Source organism: Stylophora pistillata, chromosome 12 (assembly GCF_964205215.1).
Source record: "Stylophora pistillata chromosome 12, jaStyPist1.2, whole genome shotgun sequence".
NCBI classification, from domain to species: Eukaryota; Metazoa; Cnidaria; class Anthozoa; order Scleractinia; family Pocilloporidae; genus Stylophora; species Stylophora pistillata.
Genome location: NC_142530.1, coordinates 22,485,265 through 22,507,764, shown reverse-complemented (window position 1 = coordinate 22,507,764; position 22,500 = coordinate 22,485,265). Strand labels below are relative to the sequence as shown.

Below are 22,500 nucleotides of genomic sequence, written 5' to 3'. Positions count from 1 at the left end.
GATCGCAAACCAAACGAAGTTTCCGACGAAGGAGTTAAGAGATGTTTTAGAAAAAAGTAAACGATTTAAAAAAAGACTTACAAGAAAAAGAGAAAGAAAACATGGAGCTTGAAGATCAGCTAAATGAGATAGAGACTGAACGGCGGGATCTGAAAGATCAGCTAAAGGAAAATGAAAAACAACTGCAGGGTCTTAAAAATGAGATTGAGGAAACAGAAGGAAAACGAAAGGGCCTCGAGGATCTCATAGAGAGAAGAGAAAATGAACTACAGGAAACAGACGAACAACGGAGGAACCTTAAAGACCAGCTAAAGAGAACAGAAGAACTACAAAGGAACCTTGAAGATAACTTAAAGAAAACAGAAGAGAGACGGAAGAGACTTGAAGATCAGTCAATAGAAAAAGAAAAACAGCTGAAGAGCCTTGAAGATCTGCTGAAGAAATCCGAAGATCAATGACAGGTTCTTTCCGAACAACTGCTGAACAACACTTCCTAATTTGCATTCTTCCTCCTAAACCTTCACACGACATAGCAAGTCGCGATGTTGAGGTTGCTGATATCACAAAACAGCTGCAGGAGCTTAAGCGAGCTGATAAAAGCAACTTAAGTACCTTGTATATCTCCGGGAATCCTGGCAGCGGTAAATCGCAACTAGCCGGTCTTGTAGCCAAGAGATTTTACGAGAAAGCCCAAAAGGACTATTCCTCTGCAGTGTTTGTAATGACACTGGATGCGGAGACGTTAGGCACACTTCTGGAATCTTACATCACGTTCGCTCGACAAATGAAATGCCCGGAACATGCTATTACAAACACCCATAGCTCAAAGGATTTGAAGAGAGAGGAGAAGATCAACAGCCTGATATCCTTAATCAGCACAAAGATTTGTCAGTACGAGTCCTGGCTTCTGTTGGCTGATAACGTTAAAAGCTTATCTGAAATGCATGTTTATTTACCTCAGCAAGGACATGGACAGTGGGGAAAAGGTTATCTGTTGATCACGACCCAAGATACCTCGTGTATACCGTTACCAGGCCTTTCCATTCAACACATCTCAGCAAGCGAGGGTATGCAGTCCCAGGAAGCCTCTTCTTTGTTGGCTCTGATTTCTGGTATCAGTGACAGTGAGCTGGGAGAAGCAGTAGCAAAAGAACTCGATTATCAACCCCTTGCGTTAGTAAGCGCTGCCACCTATGTGAAGCAACTTCGACAGAGCAAACGTTTTTAAGAGTTTGGTTGGAACCACTTTCTAAGAATAGTAGAAGAAGGGCAACGTGATGTGACAGAGACTCTACTTGCAGAGATCAACCCATGTTACAAGAAATCGATGACAACAGCAACAACACTTACCGTTAAAGAAGTGATGAAATCAGACAAAATCATAGATCATGCATTAAATTTTCTCTCCCTCTGCTCGTCACAGGCTTTAAATGAGGATATCTTGGTGAATTATATTGTCAACGCAGCAGGAATAAAAGATAAAGAGATGATAATTATGAAACTCCAAAGATGTTCGCTACTTTTGTCACATAAAGATGAGTTTGGTGTCCACATCCGGGTACATCAGGTTGTACACGATGCCGTTACGTCAGGGTTATCCGGAAAGCCGTCACGTGAAAAATTTGAAAAGCGCTGTGGCGGCGTTTAACAAGTTCATAGATAACAACTTACCAAATGAATCGTCAGACTCAATTTTGCAAAGCTACGCCCTTTCCCTACATTTAGGATGTTTTATTCTTAATTTTGAAAACGTACTTTCAAGGGTTTCCCTTTCCCGAACCGTCCAGCCTGAAATGGGGAAGCTGGGTGAATTTTGTGAGAACCATTGTCATTTTCAGGCCGCAAAGAAATTTTATGAAATTTTACTTCAAGCCGCTCTCAAAAAGTTTGGAACTGAGTCCGCTGATGTTGCATATTATTATAATAGCTTGGGTGTGGTCAACATGAGGTTAGGCGACTTTGAGAAGGCCAAGGAGTATTACCAACTTCCTCTGAGCATTGAAGAGAAAATGCTGGGACCTGAGCATGTAATAGTGGCAACTAGTTACAATAACCTGGGTTCTGTTCACAAGGGACTAGGCGACTTTGAGAAGGCCAAGGAGTATTTCGAACTTGCTCTGAGCATTCAAGAGAAAAAGCTGAGACCTGAGCATGTAACAGTGGCAACTAGTTTCAATAACCTGGGTTCTGTTCACAAGGAACTGGGCGACTTTGAGAAGGCGAAGGAGTATTTCGAACTTGCTCTGAGCATTCAAGAGAAAAAGCTGGGACCTGAGCATGTAAAAGTGGCAACTAGTTACAATAACCTGGGTTCTGTTCACGAGGAAGTGGGCGACTTTGAGAAGGCCGAGGAGTATCTCGAACTTGCTCTGAGCATTAAAGAGAAAAAGCTGGGACCTGAGCATGTAACAGTGGCAACTAGTTACAATAACCTGGGTTCTGTTCACAAGGGACTGGGCGACTTTGAGAGGGCCAAGGAGTATTTCAAACTTGCTCTGAGCATTCAAGAGAAAAAGCTGGGACCTGAGCATGTTACAGTGGCAACTAGTTACAATAACCTGGGTTCTGTTCACGAGGAACTGGGCGACTTTGAGAAGGCCAAAGAGTATTTCGAACTTGCTCTGAGCATTCAACAGAAAAAGCTGGGACCTGAGCATGTAACAGTGGCAACTAGTTACATTAACTTGGGTTCTGTTCACAAGGGACTGGGCGACTTTGAGAAGGCCAAGGAGTATCACGAACTTTCTCTGAGCATTCGAGAGAAAAATCTGGGACGTGAGCATGTAACAGTGGCAACTAGTTACAATAACCTGGGTTCTATTCATGAGGAATTGGGCGACTTTGAGAAGGCGAAGGAGTATTTCAAACTTGCTCTGAGTATTAAAGAGAAAAAGCTGGGACCTGAGCAGGTAACAGTGGCAACTAGTTACATTAACTTGGGTTCTGTTCACAAGGGACTGGGCGACTTTAAGAAGGCCAAGGAGTATTACGAACTTGCTCTGAGCATTGAAGAGAGAAAGCTGGGACCTGAGCATGTAACAGTGGCAACTAGTTACAATCACCTTGGTTCTGTTCACAAGGGACTGGGCGACTTTGAGAAGGCCAAGAAGTATCACGAACTTGCTCTGAGCATTGAAGAGAAAAAGCTGGGACCTGAACATGTAACAGTGGCAACTAGTTAAGAAGGCCAAGGAGTATTTCGAACTTGCTCTGAGCATTCAAGAGAAAAAGCTGGGACCTGAGCATGTAACAGTGGCAACTAGTTACATTAACTTGGGTTCTGTTCACAAGAGACTGAGCGACTTTGAGAAGGCCAAGGAGTATTACGAACTTGCTCTGAGCATTGGAGAAAAAAAGCTGGGACCTGAGCATTTAACAGTGGCAACTAGTTACAATAACCTGGGTTCTGTTCTCAGGAACTGGGCGACTTTGAGAAGGCCAAGGAGTATTTGGAACTTGCTCTGAGCATTAAAGAGAAAAAGCTGGGACCTGAGCATGTAACAGTGCCAACTAGTTACAATAACCTGGGTTCTGTTCACAAGGGACTGGGCGACTTTGAGAAGGCCAAGGAGTATCACGAACTTGCTCTGAGCATTAAAGAGAAAAAGCTGGGACGTGAGCATGTAACAGTGGCAACTAGTTACAATAACCTGGGTTATGTTCACGCGCAACTGGGCGACTTTGAGAAGGCCAGGGAGTATTACGAACTTGCTCTGAGCATTGAAGAGAGAAAGCTGGGACCTGAGCATGTAACAGTGGCAACTAGTTACAATAACCTGGGTTTTGTTCACAGGGAAGTGGGCGACTTTGAGAAGGCCAAGGAGTATTTCGAACTTGCTCTGAGAATTCAAGAGAAAAAGCTGGGACGTGAGCATGTAACAGTGGCAACTAGTTACAATAACCTGGGTTCTGTGCACAATGGACTGGGCAACTTTGAGAAGGCCAAGGAGTATCACGAACTTGCTCTGAGCATTAAAGAGAAAAAGCTGGGACCTGAGCATGTAAGAGCGGCAACTAGTTACAGTAACCTGGGTTCTGTTCACGCGGAACTAGGCGACTTTGAGAAGGCCAAGGAGTATTATGAACTTGCTCTAAGCATCTGCCAGAAAAAGCTCGGACCTGACCATGTACATGTGGCAACTATTTATTGCAACTTGGGTTCTGTGTACAAGAAACTAGGCGACTTTGAGAAGGCCAAGGAGTATCACGAGCTTGCTCGTATCATTAGACAGAAAAAGGTAGGACCTGAGTGTTTTAAAGTTGCTTGTTTCCCATCTACGAAAAGCTTCATGGGAACTGTTGATTCGGCTTTGGATATTTTAGAGCGAACCGAGAACTATCGTGTTCGTGTTCGAAACTTTCGTTTCCGAAAACGTGTGGCTGAACCCCATTTCCAGAAATTTGGGACAAGATGGCAGCCGTGCATGCGCAACATATATGAAAATATATAATTTTCGATGCGGTGGATCTCTTGTGCACAGCTAGAAACATATTTAAATTGGACCAGCCGAGTTATTGACAAGGAAAAGAGGTACCAAATTTAACACCAACCTTCTTCCCAAGGTATATAATCCTGTAGTCAATTTCTGCTCCTTTTTCCCAGATGTTTTCTTAAAATTCCCCTAGAGATCATCTTTATATTTCATAAATACAGGGAGATCCTAATAGAGAATCCAAGGTGCATGGATCGAAATGATTTGTGCGAAGCCTGCTTTAGTCCTATCACTCGTAGTAGGTTGATTATTTTAAGGCAAAGTTCTTCCATGAGCCATTGAATTTTCTGCAGTTAAGAAGAATCTAAAAAGCCGTGCCGCCATTTTTGAACTCCTCTTTGTCTACGTGTTCATCAAAAAATGCTGCAAAAGTCGATAGAAAAGTGATTTTCGCCGCCATGTGTCTTGTTCTCAAAATCCCCTGGTGTTTCCAAAGTATCTAACGACATTAATAAGCAACAATATTATTTATAGGTTCGTGTGCGTGTTAAGGGACTTCCTTATATATCTGGTAGTTTTCAGTCAGTAAATTCATTGTCTTCTGTTAAAAAACAAACCATGCACTTTAATTTAGCAATTTTTTTGTTACCCTTTACAGCTTTGCCATGAAAAAAATGTTTAAAAGCCAATAGGGGTTCAGCTTTTCAATTGTACGAAGTACACTGCAACTGATTGGGTTTGGAAATTGTTCCTTTGATGATGCTCTCGTTTTTATATCATTACGTTGGTAGCCGTACTTCATTTAGAAGCCAAACATCCTTTGTTTTTAATTTTTGTCCAGTTTTCCTCTCACAATTGCAAGCGTGCAGCTGAAAAGATATTCCTAGGAGAACATTATCAGTTTCAATTGATCGATTAATTTTCCTTCCTGGGACTTTACCTGAAGACTGTATTCTCGAAATAGATAACAAGTTTATTTCAAGACTCTATTTCTCCTTTTCTAGCTTTTATTTGTCTTATTTTCTAATTTTAAGTGGTGAATTTTTTTTATTGTGAACAATTTCAAACTTGTAACTTCGTTCCTTTGTCTAAGGTGCTTTTCACTTGTATTTGTGCAATGATATGCAGTGTTCAAATGGTAAACGTGCAACGCCTCAGTTGCAGAAGATCACAAACAAACAAGTATCTTATATGGCTTTTCTGATTAGGATTGCATCGATTGCTACAAGAGATTCAGAATAAATTACTGTTGGAATTAAGCGCTGTCCACTTATTCCTTGTCTTCTTGAACTTCGCAAGAAGGCCACTGAGGATGATCTCCTTGTACCAGGAAATTGTATCGAAGCCAGAATCAGGGAAAATAAAGATGAATAATTTTATTATAAGCATTTCACAAATTCATATGCTATAGTATTGTTTAACTTATGTGGAAAAAATGCATAGAGAGGAAAAAAGTTTTGTTAAGTTTTGCAGGGGGAAATTGCGGTTTAGTCGCCTGGTGTTTGTTGAAGTGTTCTTTTCTGTACAGGATTCCTGCGGGTTGTTAAGTAACCTTAAAAAAAGTAAGCTTGTACGAAAGGCAAGTAATCTTGTACATCAGTTGGTTTGTAGTTATAAATCAAAGATGCTCTCTCTTCCTCTTCACTAGAGAATCGATGAGTGCTGTAGCGCGCTGCAGAGAACAGACAGGAATTACTATCATGATTACAATTAGAGCTCATTAGCAATTCGTCTTACTGTCTGCCATACAATTCTAATGGTGTTAGGTTTGGGGAATTTGGTATTGGATCAGCTAATAATTCCCCCTATTGATAATGTTCTTTATTCTCATCCCTTGTCTGCTTGATATTATATCGACATTGTAAGGAGAAGGCTGTCCTGGTTATCCCAGGGAAGTAAATGAACAAAGTATCTTCACGTTTTGCATAATACTACCAGCTCGGAAGAGAAAATGTCTAGATCGAAGTACTCTCATCAGTTTACGGTACTACAAAATTTACACACTATACGATATAAAGATTGATTCCAACTCAATTTGATTATAAGCATAACAAGCGCCAAAATATCCTAAAGAGTTCAAATGTAATTTATTGTTCGTTGTGACATGTTGCGTGATATGCCGGTTAAGGGACATGTTACTTCGTCACGGATCCCCTGTATGTAAGGAAGCTTTTCTTCGTCGTGAATCATAGGCATTAAATAGAAGAGAATGTCGCCTGAAATTTTGCCCTTTTCTTCGTTCTATTTCTGCATTTTGATGCACCCTTTTGTGTAAATAGATTGCTCAGTTTTTTTGTCAGGGGATCATCATAGCAACAGTCGCACTTTTATCTCCCAGTTATGGTTATTTTTTGTCAAGGAAAAGGAACTAAAACCTATTCTGAAGCTCACCTTTTTGAACGAGGAAATTTGCGAAATACTGGCCTGCCAGAACATCTGCAAGCGAGTGATTTATGTCCAGATATCTGCGCCATTCAAACTGAGATTTAGCCGGGTGCCAGTGGAGAAGGTAGACTGGGTAATGCTTACCTAAAAATGAGGTAAACCATTTAGATTTACCAAAGCATATGATAAAGAGGCTCTTCTTACATTTTCATTTATTCATTTTTCTTTTCTTTTTTTGCCACAAAACATACCACGTAAAAACTTTGCAATTGAGTAATTAGAGAAGAATTGTAATATTACATTTATTTACAAACTTTCAATGACCACAAGAATTGAGTTCCTTATTTTGGGTTCCTCATACTTTTGATTCCTACCTTCCAAAGTTGAAATAAATTCAACGCCCTTGCGATCTTTGCTGGTGGAAACAATTCTAAAAAAGGTATTCAGGCGTCTGTACTTGAGATAATTCTGTCGCGAAAGAACAGAGAAGTGTTGGTCAATGTATAAACTAAAACATGTTAGAGCGTAAAGACTCATCCCGCCATAACACCCTCTGATCAGTATGCATATTCTCTTTACTGTTCTCTATACACTTCCTAAGGTGCTGACAAGGAGAATTTCCATTCCAGCCTCAGCTAAAAATAATGACGGGTCCCTTAAAACATCGCAATGAATTGTGCAAAAACAAAAATTAAATAATCATCAATTATAATAGTAACTTAGATTCCACTTTCAAGAATGCAAGTAATAAATTTCGTCTAACCTGTGGGGTAATGGCCAATTTGTGGTTGTTGAATGTTGCATTGTTATTCTGTAGGAATTTCACAACGTTTCTTGGAGCAAATTTCCACAGAGAAGCTGTTTTGTAATCTACAGAACGAAAATACGTTGTATCAGTAGGAGTCACACTAATATCTGTGTCTATTGGATAGCTTTATCCGAACTGTGGTCCCCCTCTGCTGCAAATCTAATATACAGAGTGTTTTGATCTCAAAGGGGTGATGCCTTTTTACGACTAAAGACAGGTTAACATTTTAGCCATTTTACGGCTAACGGTTAGTTTTTGCTCTTTTACGCCGGCTAAAGGTTAACCCCATAATATAATCTGTACAGTTCAAAGATACCTGTTTATACATGGGTTAATGTTCAGTGGTCAGATTTCCACCAGAACGCGCGCTAAGTAAATTGCTACGAGTTCGTTTGAAGTAAAAAAATGGGCTTACAGGAAGAGTTTTAAAAATGTCCAGAGGGTTATTCTGCAAACTATTTTTTTTTCGGAATGTCTCAGGAAATTGAATCCATCTTTCTTTCAAAAAATAAATAAATAAAACAGGGGCGGTGCTGCTATAATAGAGGATACGTTTACTGATTGCTGAAATTATCATTAGCATAACCAATAAAACAGATGTGTAACGTTCTTTAGAGGTTAGACTTCAGAGGACCGATAGAATAATGAACGGCAAGCAGAACGCGTGTTGAATCAACTCAAAGTCAGGACACACCCCTAAAGCGGGTTGGATTGTATAATCATCAACCATAGTTAGTAGCTACTATGTGTCAACTAAACAATATAGGATATCATCACCACCAACCTCTAGGAAGAATTAATTTCAGGCTGACATTTTTTGCATCGACATCGCTGAAAAATTCTTGGTCCAATTGCCCCTTTCGAAAATCTCTCCCAGCAATTAGCATTGAAAGCAGCTCTAAGCCCAGACATTCTCCCCAGATCGGAAAGATGTCGCCTTCATCATAAGCCTGCGATAAGAAATAAAATCGTCGCAATTTGAAATAAAACTTGTTATACTTTGTAACAAAGTTATTGCACTTTGTAAGAGGGTCTCTATGGGGTAAACCGATATCTATCAAACGGACAAAAAACATAACCGTTAGTTGTAATTAAAGTTAACTGTAAACATTTTTCCTCTCTTAGAAAATGTCATTTTGGGTTAACCGTTTGCCGTTAAAATATCAAAATTTTAACCGTTAGCCGTAAAAGCCTTCACCCCACTGAGACCCTCTTGTGGTTTACTTGGTAGAGAGGTCGGGAAGCGAGTAGACCCAAAAATAACCATCATTCCTGACAATAGCGACAATAGAATAAATATATCTTATTAGAAGTTTTTGGGTAGTATCGCTGAGTATTTACGAGTTGTGCCGTATTTTGACGAGCCCGTAAGGCGAGTCAAAATACCATCAGCAAGTAAAAATACTCAGTGACACTACATAACAAAACGTCTTATAAGAGACTTATTATCCAACTCGTCAAATTGTTATTTTAGTGCGGGCGAATTTCGCGGACATTTCTGGAGTACAAATATAGCGTGATATTTGTACTCGTCTCGCGCGTTATTTCTACTCTACGAAGCACAGTTGGATAATAAATATATCAAATCAGACGTTTTGTTGTGTGGTATCGCTGAGTACTGCATATTTGTGTAAGAGCAAACAACGTGTTAAACTTGGCAATACTTATTCTCAGTGGAGAACCGTTAGAACTGGGGTCCCTCAGGGGAGCCTTTTAGGTCCTCTGTTGTTTAACATATATATGAATGATCTAAATTATTTTATTGAAGGCACCTCACTGCGATGATATGCCGATGACACAACTGCTTACGCCTCAGATACATCTCCTATTGTTTGACAATGCATTATTAACTCAGATCTTCAAGTAGCGCGTACATGGCTCCAACATAATTATTTGCAAATCAATGCAACAAAGACCCAAGCGATGGCCATTGGCCCAGTAAAGTATAGATATAATATTAATCTACAAGATGATAATGTAGAGCTGACTGATAATCTGAAGATTCTTGGTGTCATTTTAGATGGGAGAATAACATTTAAGCCCTATATACAAGTACAACTTAAGAAGGCATGTGCTAAGGCAGCTGCCATGCGTAAGCTGCGTAAATTTATACCACAAGATGTTATGATTCGCCTTTACAAAGCATATATACTACCCCACTTAGAGTATTGTAGCCCACTCCTGCTAGGAATAAGTAATGGACTAAAAAACAAGTTAGAGGACACTAATTGCTACATCCTAAGGACTATCCTAGGGTATTCAAGCTCAGTGTTTTATGATTTTCTTCTTAATTCAGCTAAATTACAAAACTTAGAGACACGGAGGCAATTCCAGTCATTAGTTATTTTATATAAATGTTTAACAGGACAGGGACCGGAATATCTTAGTAAGTTTTATAACGTTTTAAATGTAAATTACATCCTAAGGGGGTCTTGCACACGCCTTAAGCTGCCATCGTTCAACTTAGAATACATGCACAAGTCATGGTCATATTTAACTACTAAGCTTTGGAATGGTTTGCCTACTAGACAAAAGTTAGGGAATGTCCGGACTTGGCTGCCTTTAGGCGCGCGTTTGATTCGTCTATGGCGAGGCTTTAACTCGATTTTTAACAACTTTAACTTATTAATTAGATAGTACGTACAAATTGGATAATATATAGCTTTTCAAAATTTTTATCTTTTGATATTAGTTCTTATTAGCTCATTATTTGTAATTAGTTTCACGTTCATGTTTTAAACGAGCTATTAGCTCTTAGGTGGTACGTGGGCAAATAGAGTATTAGTATTAGTAGTAGTATTTTTACGAGTTGTGCCATAACTCAACGATACTACACAACAAAATGTCTAATAAGTTATTCATTATCCAACACGCCAAACTGTTATTTCAGTGCGGGCGAATTTCGCGGATTTTATTTACGGGGAGTGCGTGACGGCAGTATGCGAAGCGGAACGGAATTGGCGCGTTGATGTGTCGCTGTTTCCATTTACTTCATTAACGGTCGTCAAGCTGTTTTTCTTCGATCGATTCATCTAATAAACGTGGACCTATATTTGCCAGCCATTACAATAGACGAGTACAAATACCGTGTGATATTTGTACTTGTCTATGGTGTTATTTCTACTCGTCTAGGAAGTTGGATAATAATTATTATTATTAGATTATGTAACTCACACAGCTGTGCACCGTTTGGTTTTTTCTCATAATGATAACAATAATAATGATTTTATTAATAATTTTAGATCTGATTCAATAGATGAAAGTAATAATAATAATGATGATACCGGAAATAGTATTGATTTAGTACTAGGAGACTTTACTTTATGATTTTATTAATAATTTTAGATCTGATTCAATAGAAGACAGTAATAATAATAATAATGATACCGGAAATAGTATTGATTTAGTACTAGGAGACTTTACTTTAGGATTAATTTTTGGTACATTCCAATAAAAGAACCTAAAGCAGAATCATAATGTTCTATTTTCAGTAGTTCAAGACACAAATTAGTTCTTTATTCGACAGTTTATTTGCGTTTTCGTTAAGAAACATATTTTGTTCATATCATTCAGCTAGGTGATGATAAATAGGTACAATTCACTGACATGTCTATACAATACAATACAATACAAAGTCTTGAATATGGGGTGATGTCTAGAAGTCTTGAATATTTCTTCCTTCCAAAAACTATCACTTGAAGAATATGATGAATAACTTTTCACTCTCGCTGGGTGAGGTCTAGGAACGACAATTAGGGTAAGAAAACTGGCCCACAAGTGACATACCTCCACGTGAGATACCTTATTGAAAGTACTTGTGGAAATTAATTCATTTGATTTTCAAATTTTACCTTAATTGACAGCTCTAAGATCTGTTTCCCTACTCTTGTGTAGTTTGTGTGGTGTAATAACCTATGGCCTCCAGGATATATGGCACTAATATACGTAAAAGTCACAAAAAAGGAAAAGAAAGCGAAATGAAATAAGTTGAGAATCAAGAAAAATTGAAATGTATGATGGGAAGTTTCCCGTGGGGGAGGGGAAGAGGGGGAAGGGATGGGGGTGAGGGTGGGGCACTAAGAGGACGAAGCGAGGGTCTTTTAAAGGTGGTTATCCCAAGTATGAATTTCTGTGAGCTTTACGTGAAGTAGCTATGTTGTGTATCAGTGGGCTGATATTTGTCTGGTGAGAAGGATCGCCAAATGGATTATCTGGCACTGGAGAAGGGTTGATTTCTAAAATGTGATTTATAAAATGTGAATTTTGTAGACCTCAAAATAATAATACTATAAATAGTAATAAGAATAATAAATTCACAAAGAGGTTTACGGGAACCCCCCCCCCCCCTCTTAATTTTGGCTACGTCCCTACAACAAGCGAGAGCGAACATATTGATGAATGGTAATCTTAATCGACATTTATACCATACCATATTTCTGCTTTTTTTTTTGTTTTGGTTTTGGTTTTTTTTTCTAGCACAGCTGTGAAGAATACCTTTAAACAAAGAATTTTGCCATTCTCATCCTTTATGGTCGGTTTTGTCCATCGCTCTACTTACCCATTAATCGAATAAAACAACTTTTCAATTTCTTCAGCGGTAGAGTTAATGCTGCAGGATGTTAATTTGAGGGTTAAGAATCACACATCGATAAGAATGGTACAAACAGGTTCCCAGGTTCGGTATACTGTCATGTAACGCTCCCGAAGGTCCCTAATTTACATTAGGGACCTTAAGAAACCACGACGGCAACGAGGACGTGGAAAAACAAGAGATCTAATTAGCAGAACAATAGCTCAGCACGTGCGTTTTAAACTTTGTGCATTTCTTTGCCGTCCTATGCAAAACAACAACGCGAAATCGCCAAAATTTGCGTCGTGTGCGAACCGAAACCGCGACGGCAAATTATTCTAATTTCCATTTGGAACTCAACGGCTACTTTATGCGTCTTGCTGAAGTTGAGCTGTGGCGCTGTATGAGACAGTAAGCTCCTGCAGCCATTTTTGAAATTCTAACTAAGTGTAGAAATTCATTTTTTAATCGAAGTCTCCCTTGGCGTCGCCGTCGTGGTTTCTTAAGGTCCCTATTATCAACTCAGTTGATAAAACCCAAGTTACCTTGTTACTCCCACAGAAGCAGCGCAACAGTTTCTTTAAAAACTTACCCCCTCTACTCTTCTTGCTATAGCTATAGCAGCCTATGGCCTTGAAGGAAAAATTGACTAATGGTAAATGGGTATAAGTAAAAGGTAAAGTTTGCACCCGAGCCAAGTGTCCTATCCAGCCGAAGCTTATTCCGATTTTTAACAAAATGAAACAAGTACAAGTAGTGCTACTCCCCTCCCCCTCCCTGAGGGTCATAGAATATTCCAGTATGTTCCGTTATTTATCATGTTGTGCTTAGCCGTGTTGAAACTGCCTCCCAGTTAGCTCCATGGATAGAGCGCTGGACTGTTGTGCGGGAGGTCGAGGGTTCGAGTCCCGGCCGGACCAATACTCAAGGTCTTAAAATTGAGAAGAATATTCTTCCTTTCTATAACATCAAGAAATGGTTAGATATTCTAGTCTTCTCGGATAGGGACGAATAAACGGAGGTCCTGTCTCCTGCAGGAGGGGTAGGAGACGTTAACTTCCCACGCACGAGATTACTGTGCGATGGATGTCCTTTCCCGGGGTGGGATGGGTGGGTTGGGTTTAGGTGGATGAACCTAGTGGGGGACTACATGTCCTATTGTTCTTCCATCTGTACAATGTACAAATCTTTAGAAACAGAAACTGACTTACCAATAGAATTTGATGCAATCAGATAGAATGCTCCATCTATTTAAGTGGATTTCATTTCCATCTGTTCTGGTAGTCACTCGATAAGCTGTCATGCCCCCTTCCCACCCAGGGATACCGAGTATATTGCAGGTTACCCTGCGGCATTTTGTCAGGGTAACCTGACCTATCTTTCTGACCTACCTTACAATAGTTGTTTCATATTCCAAGTTATTTTACATCTTAGAAGTGAGTTAACTAACACATAACTACAAGTGGGCCAGAATAACAAAGGATACAAAATAGGCACCATTCTCCCTCCTGCAGACTCGATAAACTTGACGTAAGTGGCTGCAATTAATTGACTTCCGAATTTTGTGACATTTCGATCCGTTTCTTGAGCGAGCACACCTTCAGTGAAGCAAAAATAGGAAACAATAACCGGATAATCGTCCATTGTCCTTTTGGCATTCCTGCGATCGCTACGTATACAATTAATATACTCGACCTGCTAATTGTTTTTTATTTCATTTGCCTCAAAGGATAGTGTTCGCTGTACATTTCTACATTTCTGGGAAAACACCCTCACAAATTTTTAGTAAGGTTGTCTTTCAGAAGCGTTTTATTCGTGAATTCATGAGGCCAAATCGCAGTTTTTAGTTCTGTTTCTAAACCAGGAGTAGAAAATAATTATAGTTCACTGCTTGACCAAGCAAGACTTGGCAAGACAGTGAAACTACTATGAAAATAAGAGACCTTTTCTTATGACGAGAACACTTCCACTGGTATGTTATTATTCTGTAATGTTTACTTACTCACATACCAATAATTGGACGAGAGTTAATTGTCCTCCCTTTATCACTGCGATGTAGGGTCGGGAACAGGTTAGAAGGTAGGTGGAAGTGGCCGGAAATAAATATAAAAAAATTGACAGTTAAAATGTAGGAGAGAGGGACAAATGCTTGAAAACCTTAAAGGACGAAGGAGAAATTTGAGTCAAATCAGGAAAAATAAGATTTTGAATCACTGTACCTGCTTTTTCCTCGTCCATTTTTATGGAGTGCTGCGAATGTATCAAATTCCACGGCTAAAGAAATCTGCGCAACAGTAAGCAAAAATGTAACTTTCGTTATTTTTTCCTGTCTCATATTTCCTCTTTTGATTGTCTTGAATCACTAAACTGATTCTCCGTCAAGCTGGTCAGTAATAGATTGGTGTTTACTCTACAGGCTTCCTGACCTTAGGCCAGGTTAAGGACCCTACTTGGTGGTATTTATTTGAAAAGAAATTTGATAGGGTGTCGCTTTGTCATGGCCAATCAGCGTTGCGGGTGTCTTGCGGGTGTTCTCACCCTGAGTATCTCAGGAGGGTCGTTAAATTAATCAGGATTTTACTACAGGGTAGCCTTTTAAACAGTAAAACAAGAGATTTGTAAAGGGACCTGCAGGTTGCACATCACTAACTGTTGGTCTCCAAAAGGATATAATGGACCGACCAGGAATTTTTTATTTTTCCGGCTGTTTCTTTCTACTGAAAATTTTTTTGTCTACAAACAGCATAAAATCGTTAAGAATAAAGTTTTAAGCGAATAACTAAAAAATTTTTTGTCGTTGGCAAGAGAAGAATTAGAGTCATACGGCATTGTGGGTTACAACGCGGTAAGTTTTCTTGAATTTTCATCGAATTTTAGTGGGATTGTCCAATTTATACCATGAAAAAGATTTTTACTTTGCTAGACTTGATATTATCTGTTGAAACCCTCCTCGTTTTCCTTAGTTGGAGATCGTTATAGCGAATTCCAAAAAACACAAAAAAGTATTGGACGTGCATTCGGCTGATTAACCCTGACTCGGCTAGTAATGGTACTTTTGATCTTCTGTCGCGGAAGATAAAATGGACTTATGAACACTCATGAACATCTCTTAATGATGATGAAGCTCTTCATCACGCTTGCTGGCTGAAAAAGGACGTTTAACTTATATCTCTGCCTTTACAGGTGTCCTGTCAAAACCTCATTGACACAACCTCAAGCGTTCAACTTTGTACTGTCGAACCCACATTAAGCGGTAACCCAATATGAAATACTCGTTTTTTCAAAATTTCTCCTCTAATTACTTTAATTTTCACCTCCATTAAGGGGTCGTGGTTACCCTTTACTGAGTCCCGACGGCCTGCTTGTATTTTTTCCCACTTGTATTGAACAGTTATTTAAAAGTAGAACCACCCAAATAAAGCTAAGAATAATCTTCGAGTAAAATTCAATCCACATTCATCTCTCGAAATCAATATAAGCAGCAGTTTTTAGCAAGTTCTTGTACATTAGGTGGTCAATTACGGCATAATATGACATTTTTTGTGTCTCTTTTTTTTTTTTTTTTTTTAAATACCCTTATTCTGTTGAGCGGCCAGCTTGTATTTAGTGGCTCCTGGGGGTGACCGCTTCCTACAGGTTCTTCTATATTTTAAAACTTAAGCAGAAATTACCTCGCGACTTTTTTTTTTTTTTATTCCAGAAAGCTACTAGATATACAGTAAATCAACCACAATTTTATTCTTTGTTTCCTTCCTGATCAAACAAATTATTTCAATACGAAGAATTGATGTCAATTTTTATATTCTATCTACTAGCAGAAATGATATCCAAATTTTTCATTGGAATAATCAGTGAAAGGAAACATTAAGGAGAATTTTGCTTAGTTTGCTAGATTTACATCACCGAAAAAGAATGATATCCTCACTAGCATGCATTACCCCCACCCCTCCCTTGTTATCTTTCACTCTTCACCCTCCCCTCCCTGGAATAAACCTGCCGGGTAAAATTAATATCAGTGTTAACTTTAAGGACATGTTGTACATTTCGATATAAGTTGATTCGATAAAAACTGAAGTTGATTAGGTGCATCGATTAAATTGATTCAGTACATCGATTAAGTCGATTCTATCCACGTAGAAAGCCGTTTCGTCACAACTTTAGATACAAGTTTGTGAAGGTTTATCATCCAGACATCCAAACATCCATATTAATTGTTTATCTTTTTCAAAATGGTGTAGATCGCTCTGTTTAAGGATTGCGCAATAATTGTCATGGGGGGGGACAGGACATCGAGAGGGGGCGGGCAGTATGTAAAATTCATTGTTTCGGGGAGGTCGAGTAACGTGTCATTCTTTGTATGAGCTATGCGGTCAAGCGTTTGCACATGTGCGTTTACTCTGAACATATCTGACATATTTTTTGGCGAAGAATTTAAATTGAAATGAAATGAAATTTAAATGAGAAAAGAAAAGAAACGAAAAACAAAAAAATAAGGAAAAGACAAAAGAAATTGACGCAGCCAAGGCTTGATGCTCATCCTTTCGGACTCGAGTAGAGTAGGACTGGTATATCCATAGCGCCAGGTACACAGAGCGTACGAAGTGGCGAGCTTTTATATTGAAGTAAAGTTCACGCACATTTTTAAATATGTGTTGAAATACATGTACCTATTTGGCCTGTCAATTGAACAGTGTTCAAATTCTGCTCTAATCAAGTTTGGAATCGGTAAGAGCTGTTCATTAACCCCTCGATATTTTACACCACATTTCTTTTCTACTGCAATACTCTACAATTTTTACAAAATAACGACACATTTGAAACTAAATTTATAAGGCATGTCTCGGTCGTTCAACGACCATCTTCAGTTGAGAGAGGAACTGATTTGAAGTTACATTTGAATTTATAATGTAGTGCTAAACAAAAGCTATTGAAACTAACAGAATAGCCAAAGGTAACAAAAGAGTGCATAATATGGCGTGCTAATTCGAACGAAAGAGTTAAATTAACGTGATATAGTTGCTTGTTTAAAGAAGGTTATTCCCAGGAAATATGTAACGCTTCCTTTATCTTGACCTGAAATCTTGTGGTCGCATGATCTATAACTTTAAAACATTCAGCAGAGCAGGAATTGCGGCTATTCTGTTAGTTTCAATAGCTTTTTTTAGCACTACATTATAAATTCAAATGTAACTTCAAATCAGTTCCACTCTCAACTGAAGATGGTCATTGAACGACCGAAACATGGCTTATAAATTTAGTTTCAAATGTGTCGTTATTTTTATAAAAACTGCTGTCAGTCTGTTCCTTTTCAATACTTTACAACTATAGGTGGTTTGCACGTTACGTCATTGCCGCCATGTTGGTGGACGTAAACAATAGATATCTCATTAGCTCCTATTTTTCGTCCACCAGCATTTGTTCCTTTCACCATTGTTACCTATTTCTCTAGAGATTGGTTGCAAACCACCTATACAACAGTAGCTATATGCAGTCATAGACTACCTTTTATTTCATAAGTATCGCAATTTTTGACTCTTGAAGCGTTTCGGATAATTCCAAAATGATCCAGGATGTTTAAGAATGTGAAGGAATATTGCGGAATTTGACAGTATGTTCCGTGGTCCTGGTTTTATCAATGACCCTTAATTCTCAAGCTTTATTCTCTCTCTTTTACTTTCTACTTCTTTTTATTGATTTTAATGACTGAATGATTTGACATTGATTGATCGATTAATTAACCCCCCGCAAGAAGACTGCATGACGGCATCTTTCAGCATGGAGCTCCTTTGGCGCTAACACAGGTGTTGAAAGTACTGTTGCCAGTATTTTGCCTTAAGTTGAAGTTAGTTGATTTCTAAAGTTGTAGATTTGGTAATTATTTTTTACTATTAGGTAATGTAAGACTTTTAAACAAAGGGTTGCAAGACACGTCTACAACAGACACGGCCGCTGTAACCTTTGGAGAATGGAAAGATGATCCTAGTAATGGGAGAGACTCTTACAATGCAGAGTCCCCGCGAAACCAAAGGAGGAACAAGCATCTATTGTCGACCATGATTAAAGGAAATAGAGCAGACTGGGATTGTACCATGTTGTTTTACGCCGTTCTCTACTCAGATTGCATCTCTGGTCTAAACCTAGTTGAGGTTGCTGACATCACAAATCAGCTGCAGGAGCTTAAGGGAGCTGATGAGAGCAACTTAAGTATCTTGTATATCTCCGGGAATCCTGGTAGCGGTAAATCGCAACTAGCCGCTCTTGTAGCCAAGAGATTTTACGAGAAAGCCCGAAAAGACTCTTGATCTGAAGTGTTTGTAATGACACTGGATGTGGAGACATTAGGCACACTTCTAGATCTGAACTGGAATCTTACATCACGTTCGTTCGACAAATGAAGTGCCCGGAATATGCTACTACAAACATCCATAGCTCAAAGAATTTGAAGACAGAGGAGAAGATCAACAGCCTGATATCCTTAATCAGCACAAAGATTGGTCAGTACGAGTCCTGGCTTCTGTTGGCTGATAACGTTAAAAGCTTATCTGAAATGCATGTTCATTTACTTCGGCAAGGACATGGACAGTGGGCAAGAGGGTATCTGTTGATCATAACTCAAGATACTTCGTGTATACCGTTACCAGGCCTTTCCATTCAACACATCTCAGTAAGCGAGGGTATGCAGTCCCAAGAGGCCTCTTCTTTGTTAGCCCTGATTTCTGGTATCAGTGATAATGAGCTGGGAGGAGCAGTAGCTAAAGAACTCGATTACCAACCTCTTGCGTTAGCAAGCGCTGCCACCTATGTGAAGCAACTTCGACAGAGCAAACGTTTTTCAGAGTTTGGTTGGACCGACTTTCTGAGACAAGTAGAAGAAGGGCAACGTGGTGCGACAGAGACTCTATTTGCAGAGACCAACCTTTGTTACAAGAAATCGATGACAACAGCAATAACACTGGCCGTTAGAGAAGTGATGGAATCAGACAGAATCATAGATCATGCCTTAACTTTTCTCTCCCTCTGCACGTCACAGCCTTTGAATGAGGATATCGTGGTGAATTACATCGTAAACGTCGTGGAAGGAATAAAAGATAAAGAGATGATAATTATGAAACTCAAAAGATGTTCGCTACTTTTGTCACATGAAGATGAGTTTGGTGTCCACATCTGCATACATCAGGTTTTACACGACGTCGTTACGTCTTTGATTCAAGGTTATCCGGAAAGCCGTCACATGTAAACTTTGAATAGTGCTGTTGCGGCTTTTAACCAGTTCATAGATAACAACTTACCAGAGGAATCGTCGGGCTCAATTTTGCAAAGCTACGCCCTTTCCCTTCATTTAAGATGTTTTATTCTCAATTTTGAAAACGCACTTTCAAAGGTTGCCCTTTGACGAAACGTCCAGCCTGAAATGGGGAAGCTGGGCGAAATTTGTGAGGCCCATTGTCATTTTCAAGCCGCAAAAAAATGTTGTGAAATTTCATTACAAACCTTTCTCAAAAAGTTTGGACTTGAGTACGCCAGTGTTGCATATCATTACAATAGGTTGGGTATGATTAACCTCAAAGTAGGCGAATTTGAAAAAACCAGGGAGTATCACAAACTTGTTCTAAGCATTAATTTGAAAAACTGGGAACTGAGCATGTATTAGTGGCAACTTCTTACAATAACCTTGGTTCTGTTCACGAGGAACTGGGCGACTTTGAGAAGGCTGATAGTTTCGAAAGAAACTGTTTGGGGCGGCGTCGGTGGGAGTAACGAAATAATTTGGATATATCAACAAAGTTGAAGTGGTAAATTGGCCACCGTAACGATTACAAAAGCTGAAGTTTCGAGCGTTAGCCCTTCGTTGGAGCGAATAGAGAAATTGTAGAGGAATAGTGGGTTGTGTGTGCTTTTAAAGGCAGAAAATGGAGCTACGTTATTGGTGGGAACATGGTAACGAGAATAACAAGAATAAATTAGTGGAATGAAAAGCGTTCTTTGATCCCTGTGGAATTTAGACTGCCGGTTTGAAAGATGAGGTTTTGTTCAAGATTTTTACGGCTTTCCGTGCTACCTAAGTGTAAGGAAAGACCGCAGATTGCCATATGTTGCTTAGAATGATTAGGTAAATTAAAATGTCTAGACTTTGAGAAGGTCAAGGAGTATCAGGAACTTGCTCTGAGCATGTAACAGTGGCAACTAGTTACAGTAACCTGGGTTCTACTCACGTGAAATTGGACGACTTTGAGAAGGCCAAGGAGTATTGCGAACTTGCTCTGAGCATTGAAGAGAAAAAGCTGGGACTTGAGCTTGTAACAGTGGCAACTAGTTACAATAACCTGGGTTCTGTTCACGTGAAACTGGGCGACTTAGAGAAGGCCAAGGACTATTATGAACTTGGTCTGAGCATTCAAGGGAAAAAGCTGGGACCTGAGCATGTAAGAGTGGCAACTAGTTACAATAACCTGGGTTCTGTTCACGAGGAACTGGGCGACTTTAAGAAAGCCAAGGAGAATCACGAACTTGCTCTGAGCATTAAAGAGAAAACGCTGGGACCTGATCATGTAAGAATGGCAACTAGTTACAGTAACCTGGGTTCTGTCCACAAGGAACTGGGTGACTTTGAGAAGGCCAAGGAGTATCACGAACTTGCTGTGAGCATTAATTAGAAAAGGCTGGGACCTGAGCATGTAAGAGTGGCAACTAGTTACAACAACCTGGGTTCTGTCCACGAGAAACTGGGTGACCTTGAGAAGGCCAAGGAGTATCACGAACTTGCTCTGAGCATTAACGAGAAAAAGGTGGGACCTGAGCATGTAAGAGCGGCAATTAGTTACGGTAACCTGGGTTCTGTTCACGAGGAACTGGGCGACTTTGAGAAGGCCAAGGAGTATTACGAACTTGCTCTAAGCATCTGCCAGAAAAAGCTCGGACCTGACCATGTACATGTGGCAACTATTTATTGCAACTTGGGTTCTGAGTACAAGAAACTAAGCGACTTTGAGAAGGCCAAGGAGTATTACGAACTTGCTCGTATCATTAGACAGAAAAAGGTAGGACCAGAATCTGTTTAAGTTGCTTATTTCCCATCTACCAAAAGCTCTATGGGGTCTGTTGATTCGGATTTGGATATTTTAGAGCGAACCAAGGAGTATCGTGGTCGCGTTCTTAAGTTTTGTTTCCGGAAACGTGTGGCTGAACCCCATTGCCAGAAATATGGGACAAGATGGCGGCCGCGCATGCGCATCATATATAGTAATGGCGCTTAAAGTTGTTAAGATAATGTATGGGGGGAAAGACCTTTTTGAAAATATGTAATTTTCCATGCGGTGAATAGTCTTGTGCACAGCTAGAAACATATTTAAATTGGACCAGCCTAGTTATTGACAAGGAAAAGAGGTACCAAATTCAACACCAACCTTCTTCCCAGGGTATATAATCCTGTAGTCAATTTCTGCTCCTTTTCCCCAAGTATTTTCTTAAAATTTCCTTAGAGATCATCTTTATATTTCATAAATACAGGGAGATCCTAATAAAGAATCCAAGGTGCACAGATCGAAATGATTTGTGCGAAGCCTGCTTTAGCCCTGTCACTCGTGGTAGGTTGATTCTTTTAAGCCAAAGTTCTTCCAAGAGCCATTGAGTTTTCTGCAGTTAAGAAGAATCTAAAAAGCCATGCCGCCATTTTTAAAGTCCTCCTTGTGTAGTGTTCATCAAGAAACGCTGCAAAAGTCGATTGAAAAGTGATTTTCGCCGCCATGTTTCTTGTTCTCAAAATCCCCTGGTGTATCTACGGATAGCTAGGTCTCAGGCTACTCTCGTACAAATTCTTTAGTGACCAATTCATGCGGCGCATTTCTTCACAACTTCCGGTTGAAAGAAGGGTTTGAAATGGCTGATTTGCTGAGCGAATACAAAAGGCAAGAAATTGAATGGTAGTTAAAGCTAAGTTCTGAGTTTCCTTTAGAATATGTTCGACGAGAAGCAACCTCACAGTAGAATTATGTAGAATATCGTATGAAACACGTTCTCGCTCAGACCGAGTAGCAATGGCCGCCATCTTGTACTTCAGTGGAATGCAATACACCGCTGACTTCAACCCACGGGCTCGAAACGTCCCGATTTGTGGTGATGGATGGTCTTGCTCCAGTGCTAATCGATGGTTTATGTCAAACCTCATTTGAAAGTGGTATTATATTCGCTAAAAAGCGAAAGATGAAAAACGAGGGAGAAATAAGAGAACAAAAACTGTTAGAATTAATCACAAGTTATTTTCTTGACCTCTGAGAATCCCAGACGAGACAATGATAGGATTTATT

General features: G+C 39.5%; 2 protein-coding genes and 1 pseudogene across 2 annotated transcripts; 2 read left to right on the top strand and 1 right to left on the bottom strand.

Annotated features, from left to right (window-relative positions):
• Window positions 1-4,620, top strand: part of LOC148719295 (uncharacterized) — a 5,319-nt pseudogene extending 699 nt beyond the window's left edge.
• Window positions 4,621-5,224: 604 nt separating this feature from the next.
• On the bottom strand, window positions 5,225-14,629 carry LOC148719294 (gamma-glutamyl hydrolase-like). Its single transcript, XM_088740755.1, has 10 exons — window positions 14,416-14,629; window positions 14,207-14,244; window positions 13,683-13,794; window positions 12,185-12,235; window positions 11,478-11,562; window positions 8,411-8,576; window positions 7,582-7,688; window positions 7,193-7,286; window positions 6,825-6,962; window positions 5,225-6,105 (listed from the first exon to the last, which is right to left on the bottom strand). Exons 1-10 carry the CDS (start codon window positions 14,529-14,531, stop codon window positions 5,987-5,989), a joined length of 1,026 nt encoding a protein of 341 aa, XP_088596881.1. The 5' UTR covers window positions 14,532-14,629; the 3' UTR covers window positions 5,225-5,986.
• A 2,228-nt stretch (window positions 14,630-16,857) lies between these two features.
• Window positions 16,858-21,450, top strand: LOC111337064 (uncharacterized). Its single transcript, XM_088740088.1, is given in 5 exon segments — window positions 16,858-16,921; window positions 18,089-18,561; window positions 18,564-19,815; window positions 19,818-19,940; window positions 20,336-21,450. Coding segments are annotated over 5 exon segments (3,027 nt in total).
• Window positions 21,451-22,500: the final 1,050 nt, after the last annotated feature.

Coding starts and splice junctions, on each gene's coding strand:
- LOC148719294 (XM_088740755.1), bottom strand. CDS start 14,531: ATGAGACAGGAAAAAATAACGAAAGTTACATTTTTGCTTACTGTTGCG. Junction 6,963..7,192: donor ATTTATTTCAACTTTGGAAG/GTAGGAATCAAA, acceptor CCTCATTTTTAG/GTAAGCATTACCCAGTCTAC. Junction 6,106..6,824: donor AAATTTCCTCGTTCAAAAAG/GTGAGCTTCAGA, acceptor TGTTCTCTGCAG/CGCGCTACAGCACTCATCGA.